The sequence below is a fragment of the Equus quagga genome, chromosome 5, assembly GCF_021613505.1.
Source record: "Equus quagga isolate Etosha38 chromosome 5, UCLA_HA_Equagga_1.0, whole genome shotgun sequence".
In the NCBI taxonomy this organism is placed as follows: Eukaryota; Metazoa; Chordata; class Mammalia; order Perissodactyla; family Equidae; genus Equus; species Equus quagga.
This window is the reverse complement of record NC_060271.1, coordinates 97,780,985-97,803,685: the sequence shown is the minus strand read 5'-3', so window position 1 is coordinate 97,803,685 and position 22,701 is coordinate 97,780,985. Positions and strand designations below refer to the sequence as shown.

Below are 22,701 nucleotides of genomic sequence, written 5' to 3'. Positions count from 1 at the left end.
GATATTGGAAACGCTGTCATGTGCAAGATGGGCTATATTCTATTTTAGCACAAAGAGAATTAGAAGCAATAAGGGGAATCTATCAGAATCTAGAAATACGAAATCACAGCTATCCAACAATGAAATAAACTGCCTTGAGAAGGAGCGACCACTCCTTTAGCCATGGCTGGATAATGCTTAGATTGGGACATTGTAAAAATGTCACTATATTAGGAGATCTCTTAACTTAAACCTTTCAAGCATTAATTTTAAACATATAATTTTACAATAATTCTACTCTCTTGGTAGCTGCCAAGCACACTTTCATGTTACACTGTTGAAGAGGTAAACTTTAACTTTTATCTTTTAATAAAGTATTGAACTCTAGCTTTGCAAAGCATTTAAGTGCATTATATTTTTTGATTCTCACAATCCTATATAAGTTGTCTCATTATCTCACTTTCGCATGTGAATAAACTTAGTATGATTGAGTGATTGCCCATGTTCCTGCCGCTAGTAATTTTCAAACCTGGGATTCAAACCCAAAACACCTTGCTCTAAATTCTGTGCTTGTGACAGACCATTATTGAGTTATTTTATTTAACTGTAAAAGCTCATTGTTCTAAACAGTAAACATCTGAAATATCACAGACCAGAAGCATTCGATACGACTTCTTTTGTTTATTGCAATTCTTACTGAAGGATTGATTCTGTGGCTGCATATTCTATTTTTTTCAGAGTTATTTTGCACTGTTAAGCAAGGTGGCTCAGTGGCACCTTATAAACCTTCACTGTTTCTTTCACAGGGATGAGACCAGGTGAGACACCTAGGATGCTACCACTTGAATCTGTGTGTTCCTCATCTAGAATTGCTGTCATGTTCAGGCAGTATTCAATGACGAGAGTACTTACACAAGCACAAGATGTACGATCAGAGTTGGACTAGAACCACTCAGCCTCCTTGATAAAAGAAGAATTATCAAGAAGTGGTCAAAGTGTCTTCTTTGTCTAACCCTCATGGAGAGCTATATTATTCTTTTTATTTAAAGATAACTAGATGTTTTGAGATCGATTAGGTATTTTTTGTCGTCTATCTACCACTCTCAAATATTGATGACCTCCACAGGATGGATGCTTTTGGTGGCTAGGGTCTGGCTGCATATTGGATATGTACAACATATCTTCAAAATACTTAAGTGTTCCAATCCTTGGAGAAGTTTGTCTTCAAATGAATACCAAGTTCTTCAAAAGAGGGTATATATGAGATGAATAGTTTGATTTGCATATCCTAAGTGCCCAATAAATATTTGAAGATTAAACGTAAAAATGAAACAAAATTAATTTCTATGAAAGTTATATAGATGTACAACTAGTTGTAGGAAAGGATACTGCATATGTACATTGCAATGTCTGTTTCACTGGCTCTCAACCTTTTGGGGAGTTTTGAAATCCTTTGAAGATTTGATGAACCTAATCAGACTCTCTTCCCAGGAAAATACCCCTCTACATATATCTGCCAAGTTTTATAAATACTTTTAGAGGTTAGTAACCTCTGAAGCCTAAGCATTTGGCTCTGGGAATCTATGTCCCACAGGTCAAGAATACTTGATCTGTTTACTAATAATACATTTCAGGCAGTCACCATCTTTGAAATGTGGTACATTTAAAAAGTAAGATAAATTATATAGCCTTTAATTTACAAATTAAGAAGATGTGGATTGTTTCCCTGTTATGTTTAAAAGTCATAAGTTAATATTAAGAAAGAAATGACATGAGTCTAGAACAATGTAGGTACAAAATGGGTTAAGCATTCATGTTCAAGCCTTTTACTGTAGAAGAAGAGAAAAAGACCAAACTCATGCTTTTCTATTGAAGATTACTTTCAAAAGCCAGAGTTTTAAAACAGTTACCAATTGTTGGACCAAAACTTACAGAAAGTAACTGATTTCTAAATCATCTGATCTCCAAAAAGTCACTTTGCTTTTGGCAAAAACAAACATAGTTATATGTGAAACAAACAAGTATATTCCTTTATACACTTGTTTTTGGTATTTTCACTTTTCAAATAGCCCCTGAGCAAACATTTTTGACATGTTTTCTTGAATTTATTATTATGAAAAATAATAGCATACAAGTAGCCACACTTTCTGTGCATTTAAGCTGTGTTAGGCACAGTAGTTCTTATTATCCTAACTACCCTATGAGGTTAGTATCATTACCCTTAACTTACTAATGAGAAAAGTGAGTCAGAGAAATTACATAACCTATAGCTAGTAAGTGATAGTGTTGGGTTTTAATCATAGGTTTACTTGAATTGCATTGCTTTTTATAGAGAAAACCGTATTTATGAAATCAGCACCTTCATGTCGTTTTCAACAGGTTGTATGAGTTTGTGGTTTCATATATAACAAGATGAACAGATGTAAACAAAGGTACATTTAGTGGCTGTATCTTTAAGTGTGTGATGTAGAAGTGCTTAATAAATATTAAAATCCAGAAAAAACAGAGTCAACATTCTTCCCCAGCTCGTCCAAGGACGGCTTTTCCTTTCAAATGTAGTCTTCCTTTACTGTGTCGCTTGGTGCCAAAATGGTGCCGCATGTACTCTTTTCAAATCAATAAATCCACAGTTGTATTAAGAAATATTTTATTAACAAAACAGTAAATTCCACTTGCTTAGCATTTCCAATAATGGATAAATTGGCCTTGCAACAGAAAACCAAATCAAAACAAAACCCTTAGATATCCAATCACACAAAGCACTAGAAGGGTAGGGTCATGTGGCCTTTCTTTGATGTCTTATGGATCGACCACCTCACACGTTATTGTAGTATTTGTTTTTTAAAAAAGGCAACACATTACATGGATAAAAAAGAAGCATACTCAATCAGGAAAGTTGCAGTCTAGAGATGTAATCAAATTTATGCCAGGTAGTGTGAAATCCTCTAACTGCAAACTGTGCATGGAACCCTGATATGTTTGGTATGAAGATACTTGAGATTTTATTCATGTCTTTTTCTCTCTCTAGCTCATGTTCCTCTCTTTTCTTTCTCCATTCAAAAAGAAAGAAAGAAGAAAAAAAGAAAAAAATTTCCAATTTTATGTAGGCCAATAACGTTAGAAACATTTATACTGACAATATGAGATTACATGATTGAATGAAATTCTAAAATTTATGCTGGAAAGAAACATTGAAACCAATCCCAAACAACATGCTTCATAGATATACTGCTTAAAAAATACCATTTTTCAATTTATTTTCTATCATATTTTAGAATCTTTCCAGATGGAAACTAGTTCAAGTTCAGTAGATCAAATGGAAAAGCAACCATTTCTCTTTAAAACCTCAAACGGTAAATTAGTGGTTTTATATTTACCTTATTTCACTGGCTTTCCCTGAGTAAGACTGAATGAGAGGAAAAGAAAAAGTCTTATGAATTCTTTAACCTGGCAAATTAAGAAAATAAGAAAATCTGAAACACAAGTAATGGATATTAAATTTTAGTTTTATACCTCTACTTTCTGGGTCATGAAAAACCTTTAAGGCTTTTCATGCACCACAATTACTTGGCAACCATAGATAGTGGTGGTTTGCTATGAACTATACATATTTCTAGGGTGCTGTATGTCTGAAATCCAGGCCACTTCTTGGCTTTTTTCATCAACTAAAGTATCACAAAAGATGTTTTGCATTTTTTGCCTTTGCTGATTAAAGCTAATTGTAAAGGTATTCTTCTCTTCTGTGAAATCTAATATCATTCTTTTAGGAGATGTTAAAGTAATGCGACCAATTTTTTCTGAGGCATCACCTTCCAATCTAATAATGCATCTTCCTTTGCATTACCTTCTCATACTAATAATTTATTGCTATGAACATCATTGAAACAATATGCAAAAACAAGTGTGTAATGTATACTTTTCTACTTAATGTGTGTTAAGCTAAAACTATATTTAATGATAGAGATGTAAAACCAGAAAAGTTAAAATATAGTCAATAATCAACAAAGAATGACTTTTTTAGATGAATAGTAATACAGAATCAAAAATTACTGAAAATACTTCCTTAGTTGAGAAAGTGTTTACTTTCCAAAATGTTTATCATGCACATCAGGTTCAGAGAATATATCTATATAATTTTATTGGAAACAAAGTTTTCAACTGCAGCAGCCAGGGTTAAGATGTAGATCAAACAATTTTGCTTCCATAACCTGCCCACATAATGGTTCCTGTTCGTGCAGCAACATACCACTGATATTCTATATGATAAGAAAAGGTTCCATTTCATTAGCAACTAAAATCTTCCCGAGGTTTCCTGGGAGCGTGATCTCAATGAAGCAAATCACCCCATTTGTCATCAATGCCTTGGCACAACTATCTTCCTTCCTGCTTCTCAATTTGTCAATAATATTTCCTCTATTTATGTTTGGTTCTTCTGTCATCTCTGATGGATTCCGCTGGATTTGTGTGTGTGTGAGAGAGTGCGTGTCTGTGTTTTTGTGACTGTGCATGGTGAATGTATGCGGGAAATGTGAGTAATTTGGGGGAGAAAAGAAGATTATAAGATACATATGTATATATTTTACCTTCTAATTCACACCTTTCATACAAATACTAAAACTTAATTGCAACAGAATGAAGGCTGTACATGTAAGAAAAAAAGTAGTTGAGTGTTTTTATATACATTCATACATATCTTCCTTAGAATAAACACTACATTGTAATTTTTTTTTTTAAAAAAAGTAAGTAATTGTGGCAATTTATACTGGTGGCAAAAAAAAACAAACAAACCAAAAACCCTGAAATAATTGTTGCTCCGATGTCATAAAACTCCCTATACTTAGCAACACTTATAACATTGAATTTACCAAAAATGGCTGAAGAGCAGAGATATATTTTGCATTTTCTATACAACAGGCTATAAAACGTCACTTATCACAGTCCAGAAAGCACACAGAGATGGATTTTATATAAACATATGTAATAACATATTAAGCGTGCATGAAAATTTCCCAATGATTGCATCTATGCCCTCTTGTTTTCGTTTTGAAATTTTAGTGTGAAAATGTGCCTTATATTTCACATTGTTGAAAATAAGGCCTCCATACTTTTTTTTTCCCTCACAACCAGAAAGGGGCTTTTTGAATGTGTTCCTACACAAGTCTTCAAAAAAGCCAGCACTTTGTTTCAAATGCAAGTTCCAACCATTGCTCCAGTTGCGCCAGGTGGCAAACTCCTAAAGGTTTGCAGGTTGAGTCACTCAAAATGACACAGTCTTCTCTGGCAATCAGACTAACTGACTTCTCAGGAAAGCGCTAGCACTTTGGCTAAATCCAGGATCATAGGTAGCTTCTTTTTTTGTGTTGTGTTTTGTGTTGTTTTTGTGTTGTGCCTTGATGTTGTAATACTCCTTTGCTTTATGAATGCGTGCGGTCATCACTGTCTTTCACAAATGTTCCAGCAACATAAAGACAGGCAGAGTAAATGAAAACACTGCGCATGTTAGGGAATTTATTGGCCCCTGTCCTTTTTTTTTTTCTTTTTTGGAGAAACAAGAGCATGAGATACTTGTTTTTATTTTTTAAAAACAGTCTTTCCTTCCTGATTGCATTCCCTGTCTTCTTTTGTATGTGCTTCATAAAAAGGAAAGTAAATAAGTTTATATTATGTCTCAGATAAAATGAAGACTATTTCTATACAAGGGTCCTTTTAAGATCGTGGGATCAGACGTAATACTCTTTATCCTTGTTTTTCTTATTTTTGTTGGCGCTTTTCGCACTGCTGGGTTGTTTCTCCTTTACAACAGCCCCATTGGACTGTGCTGAGTTACTGATGTAGTTTCGACTCTCGTCCACATGGTAGGAGCCTTCATCCCGGTTTCTGTACTTGTACATGGCGTAGAGGAGGATGAGGATGCACAGCGCGGCAGCGGCTACTATCCCCACAACCATGCCCGTGGTGCTGCTAGACTCTCGAATCACTTCCGCCGAACCTGGGTACGGCTCTCTCCCGCCTGCCCTGGTCGGGTTGGCTATAGGAGAGAGGGTGAGAAAAGAACACGAGGTGATGATTGAGTTTACTGAATGCCAGAGAGCTATATTAACATTTATCACGTATTTCCATGCCTAACAGATTAGCACCTACTGCTCTAGGAAAAGTATACTGCTGCTCAATGTGGCAATCCCGTGCCTCATGGTCACTAAAAACAAGGGACTACGAATCAAAGCACTCGGAGAAATCTGTCGCCTTCTTTTCTTTCTCACAGATCAATTTTGTCAACAGGGTCTTCTAAGTGCAGCCCCAAATAAGCTCCATTTAGCTCTAAAGGGCCATGTGGATGCGTTAGATGAAAAACCATGCACCCAACATGGAAAATAAAATCATAATGACCCTACATTATAATATTACAGAGTATCATTTAAAGAATCACATGGATGTTGATACAAAACACTTAGGGCTAACTCCAGACTCTGAATCAGGATAGCTAAATTTAGAATTACTTTAGAAATCATAACTCCTCCTATTGTAATGAATGTAGTATTGAGCAATACAATAATCCAGGCATTTTGAATAGTCTAATTGCCTGCTTTAAAAAGTGTTATTTTAGGGGCTGGCCCCCTGGCCGAGTGGTTAAGTTTGCTCGCTCTGCTTAGGCGGCATCCCACATGCCACAACTAGAAGGACCTACAACTAGAATATACAGCTATGTACTGGGGGGCTTTGGGGAGAAGAAGAAACAAAAAGTGTTACTTCAGTCATACCTTTACAAACTGAAACAGAAACTAATTTCCTTTTCTGTTGAAGGTTTATTTGTTTATATAAGTGTATATGCATGTTATTTATTCATTGGCAGTGTTTGAGTGATCACCAAAACTAAATTTCGGCGGATAAAGTAAGAAAGTATTTTTTCTCAGTTTTAAAGACCATCTAGATTGGTTTTGAGTCAAAACTCAGTACCTAGTAGATGATAACAAAGAAAGGACTGGCTGGTCCACTTTTATTCAACTGACAAAACCCTCACTCAGTCTTCCCAAAGTATAAATAAAGCCCTTCCTTGGGTACAAGAAATACACAATAAGGTACATTAATGTCTGGTCCAAGGACTAGTCAGTCACAAAATTGACCAAAGATGGGGAGAAAAAGTCCTGGGATTTAGCTTGTAGATAGGGGGAGGAGGAGGGGTGGCTCCTTTCCTCTACATAGTAAACTTTAAAAAAACTATTATTTAAAAGAATAAGAATTGCAGAGAGATAAGATTGTATCCCATCTCTAATCCTAGGTCATTTTTCTCTATGGATGGTATTTTCTTTTTCTGAATCTCCATCCTCTCCCTTGTCTCACAGAAAAAGATTACTTTTCAGATGCAATGGATTAAAAATGCTGTAATTTTCAAAACATTTTTTGGAAATTATGCAGAAAATTTAAATAGTCTCAAGATTGTATATATATATTGGAGATATACGTGCGTGCGTATGTATGTGACTGTGTGTGTATACTCACATCAGGAATTGAACAGCTCAAGAAGAGTAAAATTGTGTTCTTATTTTACTACCTTAAACATCATTTAATGATTACTTGTAATATTTCTATAGAAGCACTTATTAATTATTGAGAATTATTTACCAACCATGTGGTTCTATATTTCTTTGTAATTCCATTTTCAAACGTCACCCAGATGTCTTCTGCCTAAATATGAGTTTCATGCTGTCACTTTCCTTTCCTTCCCAAAATAAAGCCTTACAAATATAGTCACTTACAAAGTAACAGCTCAGGCTCAAAGCAGCAATATGCTATGTTCTGGAGCTGCAAAATGCAGCAGGTGAATATTCTGAATCCGTCATTGCTTGTTTTACAAAAGCCCATGTAATGTTGCTGAATAAAAAGCCTGGGAGTTGTTTCTGTGGCCAAGGTAGAAGGAGACCAAGACTGTAATCCACAGCATTTGATTACAGGAAATTAATGTCCTCTCCGGAAGAAGAGAACCTGCTCCAGGAACTCTGTCACTACCCGACAGACCAAAGGTGGCACTTTCTCTGTCAAATATAGTCATCTTTGCCAAAGTCTGCCAATTAGCTCAGCTGCTAACTTGCACTAAATGACAGCTCTCTACTTGCTCATTTTGTGGAGCATTCTTTTACCATGATGTCTCAAAAGCTGAAAAAGGGATTTTATTTAAATGTTACTTAAATCATTTTCCACCACCTGATGGAATGCTTTCATTTTAAACACGCTTTCATAATTATCTCACTTTGTCTGTCTGTCGGAAAAGAATGGGGAGAATGGAGATAAAATCCTAATCAGATAGTTTATGACAGTAAGACCTGAGAGTTTTAATGGTATATAGTAGGGTTTAAATGTTATATACTAAGAATATATATGTACATTTTTTCCAATTAGGAGTTGGTATCATAAATGGACTATCTTATCCAAAATTTTTAATTTTATTTTTATTTACTCAAATATTTCTATGTTTTCACAACAGCTATATAAGTAGCACACCAACAACAAATTGACTTTAATACTAGAATGAGATTGCAAGCCTAACCTTCAAATGCTTCAATTTTTTCCATATACATATTTCATAAATCCCTCCTGTTTAAGGAAAATACTTGTCTTTTTTGCAACTCCAGCCAAAATGTTGCTTAAGTCACATGCAGGCCTAAAAATATCTCTAACCCATAAGTAAAGACTCTAAATATCCCGTTTCTTTTTTTTTAAAGCTTACCAAAAGAAACCCCAAACCCAATGAAGAAATATTTTATCCTTTTTTCCCTAATTAACATTAAAAGATTAATAACCACCACAGGTATTATTATAGATCTGTCTGGAATATACAGTTGCTTCCATATCTAATTGATTATTTAGCATTTTTTTCTGTTTATGCTGCAAATCTGAAGGCTAAGTGATATTTTTCTTAACTTTTGTGCTAAGCAGAATTTATATGCTAAAGAGTTAGTGGAACATCTCTCCCATATGTGCAATAAAAGGCTAGAGAAATTTAAACATATTTATGAATTATAAATGTGGCTTCACTTATTGATTGTCATTAATGGTTTATTTTGATGATCACTGAAAAATCTCTGAGGAAATTTCATATTAACTTCAATGTAGAGAATAGTATAAACGGCTAATAAGGCTAAATGTCTTCTTATATAATTTGCTTAAAATTTTATAGAATAAAGAAATGCAGTCATCTTGTAACCATTTATGAGAATATGAAAAAACGAATTTAATCAGAGAAATCCAAAAGCAATTCTTATTGATGGATTTGAGAGTTTTACATTCCCTTTACACTCCACAGTAAACTAAATCAAGACATTTTAAATAATTAAAACAATCTACAACATGTTTTTTCTCAGCAGTGCTAAAAATGAAATAAATGAAGTAAAATTTACTTTTACTCCTTCTCCCTTGTTTGGTCCCAGAATGTGATGAGAAGACTTAAAAGACAGGTGAAAGAGAATCAATGAGAAGAGCTAAGAGAATGGAATACATCTAATTAGGGATAAGTCCTTGAATGGTCAAAAATTAACTGATTTGTAGGTAAAACAAAGCTAATGCAGCCAATTCATGATATTGGGCCCTGGGGCACAAGGAGTGCAGGTCAATGGAAAACTTCAGCGGGACTGATGATGGCCATTGAATAAGCCACAGCATTTAAGTATTATTCAGCGTGACCGGAAATAGGCAAGTATTCAACTTTGGTGGGGTGGTGGCACACATTTTAATTTAAGGCTAAGTCACTAGCAAGAAAAAAAAAGAATAGATGAAATCTCCTAAGCTTATTTATATCCCGTTTCAATGATTCATAAAGTAAAAAGTTGTCATGAATTATACACAATTTATGTGAACACTATAACAACGAATTATTGTACTTATCAAAGTTTTCCCATGTAATTCTACATCCATTTTACTGAAGGATGCCCATCATCACACACTCCTCAGAGTCAACTAGAATGGAGTGGAATCTGCTAGGTGTCCTACACGTGGGGAGAGCAAATATGCACACCTTGATGTCAATAGGAAGCCTTTTGAGTTTTGCTGGCATTTTTCGCCTAAATGGTTCAGAAGCTATTGATTGCATTGCCAAGGACAAAGAGCTGTCACAAGGATTACAACCTCTTTTATATAAGCCACTTCTCAGCCAAATGGCTATGGAAGTATTCCTGAGACCCGTGTACTGATAAATAGTGTTATCTTAAAGGACAGATAAGAGTTGATTTTTAATTCTCTCTTCCTCTCCCTCTATTTTCAAATATTTGCAAGATCTGATGATTTCTAGAAGTTCTCCATATGGTCTGCTTGGCCTCAGATTTATCAAGAATCTTGTATGCTAGCTCTATGAATTTTGTTTTTCATTGTCTAATTAATATTATGATTACTTAGGTAGGTACAGTCTTTCAAGTGTTAGGACACTTATTAAGATATTTCCACATTATACCCTAAACCAATTTATTCATATCAGATAATAATTCATTGTGGAAAATGCACAGTAAGTGCAAAAAACATATTCCAATGCCTTGTCACATAAAAGAAATAATGAATGCATTTGTTGCTCTGAATGAAAAATTAAAAAGTGAAATATTTAAAATTTTAACCTATTCTTAAACCTGCTAAGATAGTTATTCTAAACTACTATGACAGGAAAATAAATTGTCCTGATGTATGCCCTTTCTTTATTTTTGACAGTCTTGGCACTGTATCTATGAAAGAACATTTCCCCAAATAGGAATTAATTTAGATCCAGTGAAGAAGCACCCTAAGACAAACATGTTTAAGAGACACATTAGGCTGTAGTACAGAGAGGAGAGGGCTGTTTGTGGCATGTCTCCTTTGTCATCAGTCCCTCCGGCCCTCTGACACCTCCCCATGTTCCTCTCTATTCTTCCCCCTACTCCTCTCTCCTCCCTCCTTCTTCTGTGTGTTCCTCTCCCAGATCATGACTTATCCTTGAAGGTGGCCCTCAGGTAGCTTAGCAGGTGTGTCCCTCTCCCCTCTCAGGTAAATGAAGAAGGCCAAGCCAGCAGGGGTCAGGATTCTTTGCCTCTTGGGGTTGGTGCGTTATTCAGCAAGGTGTGTAATGAGTGACAATGCTTATTGCCAAGTTCCTAATTTCCAATCACAATATAAAATAGTCCTTACTGGCCAAAAAGGTCCAAACGTGATTGTTTCACCAGAACACAGTCTTTGTGTTTTATATTGGCGTGCTTTATTTTAAAATTTAACTTCCTAAATTTGCTTAAAGAATAAAATTGTACGCTTTATCAAAAGAAATAATATTTCGTTACAAATTTTTAAAAAACTGTCATGCAGATTGAGAAATGAGGAGCACCTTAAGCGATTGCGCTTTGCATTAGGGTCTGTATTGAGCAGTTTGAGTGCAGCTAGTCACAACCTTCGTACATGCAAATTGAAGTATAAAGCCACATGGGCTTAGCAAGATGATTAGCCACCGAAGTTCTGAAATAACTAAGCATTCTGAAAGGTAAATTTTGGAAATTAGTTAATTTTTCCAAAGAGGTTTCGCTTTGCAATGGCAAGTGTTTGGCATCCTTTGGTTATTCTTTCTGAGATTGGAAACACACCAGTCAGATATTGTTATTAAAAGATAAAACTGCTTTTGATTTATGGTTTTACAACATTGCATGAAAAATAATCTTTAAAGTCTTAATTCCTGTCTCATAAAATAAGGGTTTGGTGGGTGGCGGGACCTTATATTTCCATTGATGTGTTCACCAAGGCAACCATGCCATCAGATGCTCTTTTTATCACTCAAATTGTCATTTTTATGAAACTATTTTGTATAGTTGGATGAGCTGTTCTTTCACTGTAATCTTGTTATATTTATGTTGTTTCCAAAGTTAGCTTTGCAGGGTGAGATTGCAGTTTCCAGGCAATTTTTATTGCTGGTTTTATTTCTTCAATATAGACTGTTAGTGTATAGGTATGTCATCAACCATGACCCTGTCACATCAAGGATGAAGAAACAGTTTCACTATATACTGATGACGATGAAAATTCAGCTTTTGAGCTTTAAGAAAAATAAAATGTAAGAGATTGCCAATCTTAAGAAATAATAAAGAACAAAACATACCAATGATAAAAAATGGAGTGTGAGCTCTATATTTCATATCAGGAGGGCTATATAAAGGATCATAAAACTCCACAATACTTAACATATATTATTCTGATACCCAGAATTGTTGTCTATCCTATCTTACAATAGTCCTCTTAAAAAACTATTGACAAGATGGAGTTATTGGATTTTTTTTCTCACTGAGTCTTTGACCAGTCTTTCTGGTTTTATCATAGATTAAACTAAAAATAATCAATTTTAAATTTCTGTCTCCACCCCTACTTAGGAAGAAGAGCTATCTAAAATGATCTCATTTGCAGAGCTCTGTACTGTGTCTTAATAGATATGGAAGTTATTATAATTCTAGGCTAGCCTTGAAAATGGTTTCAGATTTATGGGGGAAGATTTGACTTTTCCAGTACCCAGTTTCATTAATACTGCGAAAAGAAAATTGGAATTGTAGGCTCCTGGGGTGTTTGTGAATTGAGATTAGCACAGTTTTGTTCCCCATCTCCAAAAAATAAAGTTTATTATTTCTCCCATTTTTGTGCTTCTATACAATATAGGCCTGAAGAAACAATTATGATGCAATCACTCACAAGAATACATGTTTAAATGCCACAGTTGCAGGAAAACAGGTGGGCAATGATTTATATGACATACACTAATTTCAACTCGCACTGTGGCTTTTTGAGAAGTGATGAATGCTGGTTGTTTCAAATCTGTCCCATCCTGCCTTCCCACCAACTCCACCCACGCCCTGCACCTTCTGAAGTTCGCTCCTGCAGGTCAGACAAAAGGCTTGAGAGGTCATGCATGACACATCTCAGCCCTTACACAATGAATTGGACATTCAGGAAGAACTTGGAAATCAATAAGCCTTTACTAGCCGCCTGGGTGCTGGGACTAACATTTTCCTCTGCTACTTTCAAAGCCACTAAGACATGTGTTTGAAGGGAAGAGTAGGAGCCATCACTGTGGGGTTAGAGGATCATTCTCTTCCCCAGAAACCTAGGCATTGCTTGGGAAGGAATGCTAACCACAGAAAAAATCATGTTCCTGGAGGACAAAGAGCACCAATTAGGACAGGCTGCTACATCAAATGGCACCGCATGGGACAGAAAAGGCGATGGACAATCACACTCTGTGTGACTTTGGTGACACTGAAAATGAATAGACAGAGAAACACACACATTCTCTCTCATCTCTGTGGGAAACCATAGATAATGGCATTTATGGACGCCTGTTCTTTAATTACTCTATATGTTGTAAACTGCATGTCCACAGCTTAGTCATGTGCAGACTTCATAGACTTTTTACATGGTCACTGTGCCCACAAGGTTTTATTAGAACTCCTGAAAGTGTCCTGGTGTTTACAAAAGTCCCAATGTGACTACTGTTCTCATGACCCTTTGTGGTCTGCAAACAGCTGCCTACTCAAAGCTGTCTTCCATTTCTCTCAAAAGAACTTACAGTTATAATTTTATTGCTGTCCCTCCGTCCCTACACACCAATACAAGTTCTACCTCCATGCCTGGCTCGTGTGACCCTTTTCCTCCTGCCTTGCTGAATACTACTTATTTCTCAAGACAGCTTAAATGCCACATCTTTTATGAAGTTTCCTCTAAGAATATTCACTCCTCTGTCAACAAATATATAGCGAGTTATAGTTATGGTCCAGGAACTATACTAGGTCTGGGTGTAGGGTGGATAGCCAAACACGCTTGACATCTGCCCTCAAGGACCTTGAAATATAATGAGAGAAAGTGACATACAATGAAGAATTGTACAGTTAAGCTTAAAGCAACAGCTGGAACGTGTGTTATAGAGAAAAATAGTAGGTACCATGTGGAAGTAGAACAAAGGTTTCTGATTTAGACCGGGGAGTCAGAAAGACCTTTCTGAGTCTGTGACATTTATACTGAGACCTGGAAAATTAGTGGAGAGTAGTCAAGTGAAGACTCCTCTTACCAGAAGGAACAACATGTGGAATGACCTTGAGGAAAGAAAGAGTTTGCTTTTCAGGAACTAAACTAATGCCAGAGTGGCTGCAACATAGTGAGTTTTGGAAGAGAGTGAGGAAAAATTTGAAACTTATGACATGAGACTTACACAGATCATAGTTCATGGAATGAAGCCATACATGAGACGATCAGCATATTTGTCTCCATAAATAATAACAATCTTATGTGGAAAAAGGTATCAGACTGAAAATGCAAATAAGAAAGGAGGGAGAAATATTTGTAGCGCATATGACAGACTCAGAGTTAATATTTCTAAAATACAAAGAGCATGTATCAATTGATATATATATTAAAAAAGGACAATCCACTAGAAGAATGGACAAAAATACACACAGGCAAATGAAGAACAGAAGATCCAAATGGGTGATTAAACGTAGGATGAGATGCTCAATATCACCAGAATGGATGTCAAAATAAAATAAGGAGAAAGCATTTTTTTTTATCTACAAATTTGGAGGAATAAAGAAGAAAGAAAGAATAGTGATAATATGGTAAGGATATTTGTCGGGAAATGACACTTTGGTAAGAATATGAATTCTTAGCCATTTTTGGAAAGTAATCTAACAACATCTATTAAAATTAAAAAAAGATTGAATTGCAGCTGGAGGATAGGTGCCTGTGAGTTCATTACGCCATTCCCTCTAATTTAGTATGTTTGAAATTTATAATAGTAAAAGTTAAAAAAAATACACAAATATTTTAATCAAGCAACCTCAGTTTTACAAATATAGTCTACAGAATTAAATACACCAGCACATAAATATATAAATACAGGATGTTTGCTATAATGTTTGTGACGAGAAATGGAAAAAGGTAACAACTTAAAAGTTTGGTAACAGGGCTATGGCTGAATAAATTACGGCACATTTGTAGTCTAGAGTTTTTACAGAGTTAAAAATAGGAGTTCAAGCCAAATCTGTTGACCTGAGAGATGGCCATAATATATTAGAAATGGAGAAGAGCAAGTTTAATTCATATAGTGTGTTTCTATTTTTATAAGAGAGAAAAACAACCCTATGTGTACATATGTTTATAGCAACATGGTGAAAGGCATATGAAAGATTCATGCCAAGTTGCTACCATTGGTTAATTTATAGGGGTGAGAAAAATAAAATCAAGTAGAAAAAAATTAATTAAAGATTTTCAACAAATATTTATTGACTAACAACAAATTTACCAGGTATAATATAAGATGTTGGTACCAAGGGACCCAAAGCAGTCACGGGTTCTACTTTCTTAGAGCTTATAGCACATTTGAAATAAAACAGAAAATGTAAGAGAACAAATAAGACAATTTTAAATTAAAAAAATTTGATAACACAGGAAGGCACAAAAATTGAGACCTAAGAGAGAAAATGATGGGGAGGCTTTCCAAAGGGTCATCTGAGTAGTGGGTGCCCCGAGTAGAAGGTATTTGGGGTGAGACTTAAAGGAGAAGGATCCAGCCTTCTAGAGTGAACGCTGGAGGGCCACTGAGTGTTTCAGAAGAAGGAAGGCATGAGATAGAATGGCTGGCAAGAACAGAACCAACAAGACTTCTGGGAGAATTTGCAGAAGACCCATCCTTATCTCAATCTTCTCTCAATCTATACTACATCACACATTTCAGTATGGATTTTATCCTATTGTGAAATCTTACTTAAATGTTTCATTTCTGTTAGGTTGTTCCATCTCTTCCAGACTAGATTGCTAGTCCTTTGATAGTTTCCTGTGACTCTATTTCTCTTTCTACCAATTCCCCTACCTTCCAACATCTAATGAAGATTGAACACGTTAGCTGCAAAACGTATGTTTTCTAACTGACTAAAGGAAGAGATTTTTAAAAGCTCATAAATCTTCAGGAGTAGACTGGGGTAAAGGTAACCATTAAGAAAGTGTGAGAGACCTTTGATTTCAAGTTCTGAGTAAAAGTAATAAACAAGTGGGGAAAACACTGGCAGTAACATTGCATAATCTTTTATAAAATATTTTTACCTTACTAATTCTCTAACTCCCATTCCCTATAACAGATTCAGTGAGAAGAAGTAGATATGATATTTATTTAAAGAAACCAGAAATCACTTCTCCTGTGCTTAGGTGAATGGGGATCAATATGCATCAATGCAAGTATGGTATCTGCATTTATTTTCCCTACACCACCAAGTAACATGCCACTTAATTCCAAAGACTGAAGTCACTATGTTATTTAAAGTCAACCAAGTTAGCAGTCTTCAGTTTGATTCATTTGGGTGCCTTATTTACATCAGCATCATCTGACAACCACAGCACTACAAATAGTTGAGGGCTAACTTGGAGCTCTTTTCTCAAATTCAGGAGAGTAGTTGCAGAAGTTTCTAGGGTACTTTTCATTCCTGTTGCTATTAGAGCGAGGAAGTAGAAAAGGGCCTCATCAGTCAAGTCAAACTTTCCATAATTGTCAAGCAGAAGAAAAGCCATACGGGCAATAATTGAGAAAATCACTTTCAAAGCTAGGGAGCCTGAAGAGTCTGTATGTGTTTTTCATCAAAATGTATGACATTTCAGAAAATGCAAGAAAAGCTACATTTGAAATGTAGATGCCATTACTGATTTCCATTCAACTAAACTCTTTGATAGCAAAATAGATTCTTTTCCTGGGATCCCACTGACAAAAACACCCAGAAATCCTTTTTCTTAAGATGCATTTCACTTTTTTACATATAGAAAGCTAATCAATCTTTACACAAAACCAGGTTATTCATTCCAAGGAATCCCACAGCTTGGAACCAGGAATTTTGGAGGAACTTGTTTTATAGGATGACAAAAATGGCACCATGACTATAGCTAGAGAGAGAGAGAGAGAGAGAGAGTGTGTGTGTGTGTGTGTGAATACTGCATCATTTCTTCCAATTCTCTGTCAGAAGTTGTTACCATCATATATATATCTTTTTTTGGTGAGGAAGATTGGCCCTGAGGTAACATCTGTGCCAGTCTTCCTCTTTTTTGTATGTGGGTCACTGCCACAGCATGGCTTGATGAGCAGTGTGTAGGTCTGTGCTGGGGATCCAAATCCGCAAACGGCAGGCCACCAAAGCAGAGCATGCAAACTTAACCACTCTGCCACTGGGCCGGCCCTGGTCACCCTCTTTTTTTTAACTCATAATTTATAGGTAGTCAGGCTTTTGAAGATTTCATAATACCTTGTGGCTAAATTACTTAAATACGTTTAAGTATCAAAACCCTCTTTCTTAACTTCCTCCCAAATATTGTATGGATTTACTCTTAGTAGATCTGTTTTCATGTTACTTAACTGTCAACTGATGCTCAACATGGCTGCTGTGACTTCTGATTCACTGTAAGGCTTAAATTTCTTTTCTTATTTTATTTAGTTAACAATTGTTACCTTTATTGAATTATTATTTTATGGCAGGCTCTGTGTGTGCACTTTACACACATTACCTAATTTATTCCTAATTTATAACAACTCTGTGGTGTAGGTATTATTATTACTTTACAGGAAAGGAAACTGAGTCTGAAAGAGGTGAAATTATTTAGGTTTCATAAGCGGCACAGACAAAATTCAAACTCAGGTAAGCCGATGGCTATTACAGTTTTATACATTCAACATGTCTGCATTTATGACTGCAGAACAATTTGTTAACATTTCCAATTTTACCCTTTCCTATAGAACATTGAACACTTTAGGCATCTTTTCTAAGCAACTGTCCAGCTCTACTCCTCCAGCCACACTCCACTGCACCTCTTGGCATCTATCTGTCCTTTCTAGGAAAAGGCATTTGCATTCCTGCAGAATCTTAGGAAAGCAATGCAGAAGGGTAAAAAGAATATTAGACATTAGGTTCTAGTCCAGGCACTGTACCTAACTTGCTGAGTGACCCTTAGCAATTCATTATCCTCTGCTATCATTTTTTCATCAGAAATATAATGGTGATACATTATTTCCCTCCCCAGGTCACTGTGAGGACCAGATCAGGTAGGACAACAAAAGCAAAAGTGCTCTGAGAAGGCTAAAGTGTTATAAAACAATAACGGTCTGATTATTTTCCCTATGTGTTCCACACAAAAGGTATTGAATTAGCAGCTGTCCCAACAATTAGACAGTTCTGCAATATGTACTGCGTGCCATGGCTCAAACAGTTGTGGCAGTGACCGCCAAGGACATTATCTCTGCAGGGTCACCATATTCAAGGACTTCCCTTTCATGAATGGGGGCCCTGTGAATTCAGGTGGCAAAACGACCATTTACATTGTGAGGCATGTTGTTTCAGGCCATTAATTGTAGTGCTGCATGTGGAGCTTGTTTCTGTTTATCTGTGAAACAGTCTATCTTTATGGATCAGTGCTCACTGGCTCCTATTGTTGGAGTGAATTAATTTTCTCCATCTTGCAAAATTTTATGATGATATTTTGCATTTTTAGTGTCATGAAACCAATCACCTAAGACTACTCTTTGGTAATAACTGAAAGCAAGTTTTTTCTTGGAAATAATAATTCTTTTGATTAAGTTTTAGACTTTCTTTCTAAAATTGTTAGGTCAGTTCTGTTTTTCCTCCTTCCTTCCCTGCGCTGGAATTCCATCGCATTCTCTGGATGAAATCCAGAGGACAGTCTCTATCGCAGAGTTGCATGCTGGGTACTGGGTGCAGTGCTCCTCAACCAGGGTTCCTGCACAGCATCTGTATAAGTCCAGGTCATTCTGGGTAATGGGGCAGGGTAGTTTTCTTGATTTAAAACTGGGTCTACTCACTTTGGGTGATCGTCTTTATATTCCTGTCATGAAGCTATTGCTGTCTCAATTTTCTTTTGCTGGGAAAAGATCACACTCTTTTTGGTGAAAGTGCAATAGCTGAGGTGAAAGATTAGACAGCTTCCCCACTGACCCCATTAGAAGGAAGCATGTCCAGCCTAGAATTGGGAAATATGGAAGATAAGCCATTCATCACGGGGGGAGGCCATGTGGTGGGTATGCCCAGTTAAGCCACGCAGCCCAGAATGTTCCTGTATGTCTGAGGAGGAAGAGCACGTGGCTTTTAAGAGCAGGCAGGAAAGCTAATCATTCCTCTCTCAAAAGCTCTGTGGGGCAGAGACCTGCATTTTTTCTTCCAAAAATAAGAATAGCAGATGATATGTGCCCTCTTCCCACCTAGGCAAACTAAATTTATCCAACTGAAGCACTGCTCTTGTCTTACTAGTTTCCTAGTGGATACTGAGGAAAGTTTCATGCTCATAGAATTCAGAAATACTTTCTAAAACTTTCTAGATGTGAAAGTGCCAATTACTAATATTTCTCCTTCTTGCCTGGGGATATAGGTTTATTTCCATTTATTATACAGTTTACTCCTCAATCGCCTAGTAATACTAGTAAAAGCTAATTTATATTACTAAAGTTTCTATGTGGCTGACTCAATGCTAAGTGCTCTATGTGCATTGTCTCTTATCAGCACAACAATGTCATGAGTATTTAACAGTATTCATGTCACTTTGCAGATGTCAAAAGTCAAGTACACAGAGGTTCAATGCTTTGCTTCTGGTCACGCAGCAAGTGGCCGAACTGGGATGTGAACTCAGACCTTCCAACTTTCAAAAAGTTTGCTCAATGAAATGTAAGATTTTAGTGTGTTCACAGATGTGGCAACATTGGCACTTCCCTTCCTACTAGTTTACATTTTTTTTAATTGACGGCCTCTGGCTGTACTGACATCTTTAATACAACCTTTCTTAACCTGGCAAATAATAAAGTATCCTTGTCTTTTTCCTACATTATTACCAATGCTAGGCTTCTTATAATACTGGGAGTGGGTAAGGAGTCACTAATGATGACCGTGATTCAATCAACAAGTCAGAAGATGTGAGATGAAGCCTATAGACTAACATCTAACATAGCATTTACTGCTCCTTGGAGCACATGACCCAACAAAGAAAGCATATTGGCTCTTCATGGAGGCAGCATGCTCCATAGTGTGGTATTCAGAATATTCTGACTTACCTCTGATAGCATCTGAGGAAATGTAATCAATAAATACCGAGAAAACTCCACAGGAACCAATTTCATTATCAAAGCAGGTATTTCACACAAATTAGAATAAAACATGGTTTCATTCTTCCTGGATTTCATGTTTCCATAAGAGATGGACTTACCCTCTATTTTCCTAAACCTATACCACATTTCTTCCTTCGGTGTTGGTGAATATTTCAAAGCATGTCAATACATCTCATTGTCTCCTTCCAAAGCTCAACAGGACATGTCACACTTTAGAAAGGCTCTTACGGTATTTTAGTATTCTCTAATAAGGACTTGTGATGTGAAATGTTATTAATGTTTTAAGGCTAGATACATGTAGACTGCCTAAAAATTTATTGTGTACTCATTATTGAACAGATTTTTCTGTTACTTATTGTAGGAAGGTTCTGTATTAGCAGTTAGGCCCTTTTTGCAGATTTGCAAGTAAATGCTTAATCTAACTCAGCAAACTTACTTATTTGCTAAGGAATTATTACAAACAGTCAATCATATGTTAGTTAAGACATTTGAATAGAGCCCACTGTCTCTAACATCAAAAGGGACTCTGTTCATTTTTCACTCAGAGCAAATCTGTGTGCATTATGAGGGACATCTACAAGGTAGACTAATGCATCTACTGGTCCCAAACCGATGCTGCTAGTAATAGGGCCTCGACTCACCATTGGGTTTATCATAATTATTTGTTACACTCTTAGTATATGCCAGACACTCTGCCAAACACTGTGTTTGCATCTTCTTCTTTCAATCTGGTAACAACCCTATTCCCCCATTTTACAGACTAGGAAAATGAGCTTCACAGATACTAAGTAACTTCCCCAAGACCAGGAAGGGCTGCAACTTAAACTAGTTCTACCTGAATCAAAGTTATGGCCATGACTAATACTCACTCCCTGTTGTATATTACTATTCTTACAAAATGCTCTTAAGAGCTTGTTTAATGTGTGATAATCATCCATTCCATTATATCATTAAAAAAAAATCTTAAATCACAGAAAGGTCAAAATAGTTCATGTTAAATAAAAAGTGCTGTGTTCTGAAAACAAACACACAAAAACCACCTTTTGTTTATTATTTTGTTTCCTACTGACCTCCTGCTGGGAACTAATTTTGGTGAATGAAAGTGGTTGCCTGGAAAGGTGGAGTCACCTTCACTGACGAAGATCTTGGCATTCCCCACAGTTTGACCAAACTGCAGATAGGCTTCTTCCTGCTTCTAGGTCTCTGGCCTCCCTTTCTGTAGAGCAGTTACTTTAGAAAACTTGTAATTCCGATTCCTTTTCTGCCCCTTTGATGTGTAAATATTTTCAAAAGCTTCCTGCTTGTGTTACAACCCAGAACTATTTTTCTCAAGGAGCTGGGAGCCATCCACTTGAAATATAACCTTCAAGGAAGATAGCTCCCCATCTCCCAGTTTCTGTTGGAGGGTAGGAGCCTACCTTTGAGGAGGCCCTTCGCTCCAAGTGGTAAAACTACCTCCAGTCATGAAGATATTCAAAGGAGGAGGTTTAGTTTTCCTTTGGGTGAAGCCAATTAGCAAACACAGATGACCTATGATCCCTCCACCTCAGTTCTTAAAAACTCTCTAGTCTCTTTTTTTCGGTGAGTTAAGCTCAGGTTGAGTGCCGGCTTCCTTCTATTGCAATAGTCTTGAATAAATCTTCCTTGCCTGGTTAACTTTGTCCAACATAGTTTTTGTTTTGACATTACTGCTCTCAGAAAAACAGGGGAAAAGTGAGTGCAAGTGATGTCTAATGACTTTCTTCTATTTTAACTATACAAGCATTCATTTTTATTGCAGTTTTCTGGAGAATTAAATTTATATGGAAAAAAATGGTTCCTCCATCAGCACGCCTCACACTGAAAGCCAACTGGCCCATCAATATACCAAATCCAGTTGCCCTGTCCTCCACCCCTATGATTAGTTGGGCCCTTAGCACTGACTCTGGCCTGGTGTTCAGAAGATGCTCTAAACATTTCCAAAAATGGAATGTCATTACTGCTGTTTTTCTGACTGCAGCTCAAAATTCCACATTTTAACAGCAATGTGTGGGCTATTATGGGCTAATTAAACTCGCTTTTGAATAATTACATAATAAATAACCAAAACTTTAATGTAGCACAAAATTATCTTCTAATCAGCCTCTAAAAGTATGATCTAACAAGTGATATATTCCTTTAAATGATTGTGATTACTTATTTAATGAAAAAATGCACCTTGTTCAATATACATATCTTTATTCCTAATGTGGTTAATGGGATCAATTCAATAGAAATCCTTTGATCTTTGCTCAAAATAGCACACTGGAAAACCACTCAAAACTGCATGGTAATTGCAGCAAATTTAGCCTAATGAATAGTAATATATGTAAAGGACCTTTTGCCATCAAATTTAAATCCATGCCAGCCGTGGAATTATTTAAATGAACATTTAAAAAATTAATCCTATATTTGTGAGGTGCCTGAATTCTAGAACAAGCGCTGCATTCCAAGAAATTAAAAGCCCACCTTTTGTAAACTAGAGAGCCTACTAGCTCCAGCTCTCATATTACAGAAACTAACAAGCTCTCTGAATCTCCTCAGCTATGAAAAGGCTTTATAGTTTTGTAAAATAATGAAAGAAAATA

The 22,701-nt window shown here is 36.2% G+C and overlaps 1 protein-coding gene across 5 annotated transcripts in view; it reads right to left on the bottom strand.

The window, feature by feature from the left end:
• Nucleotides 1-2,653: 2,653 nt before the first annotated feature.
• NRXN1 (neurexin 1) overlaps nucleotides 2,654-22,701 on the bottom strand; it is a 1,071,934-nt gene continuing 1,051,886 nt past the window's right edge. For all 5 annotated transcript variants that reach the window (XM_046659961.1, XM_046659962.1, XM_046659966.1 and 2 more), the window contains one exon: nucleotides 2,654-6,007. In XM_046659961.1, the coding sequence (XP_046515917.1) occupies nucleotides 5,700-6,007 (308 nt within the window). In that variant the 3' untranslated portion in view covers nucleotides 2,654-5,699. The remainder of the gene's footprint in view (nucleotides 6,008-22,701) is intronic.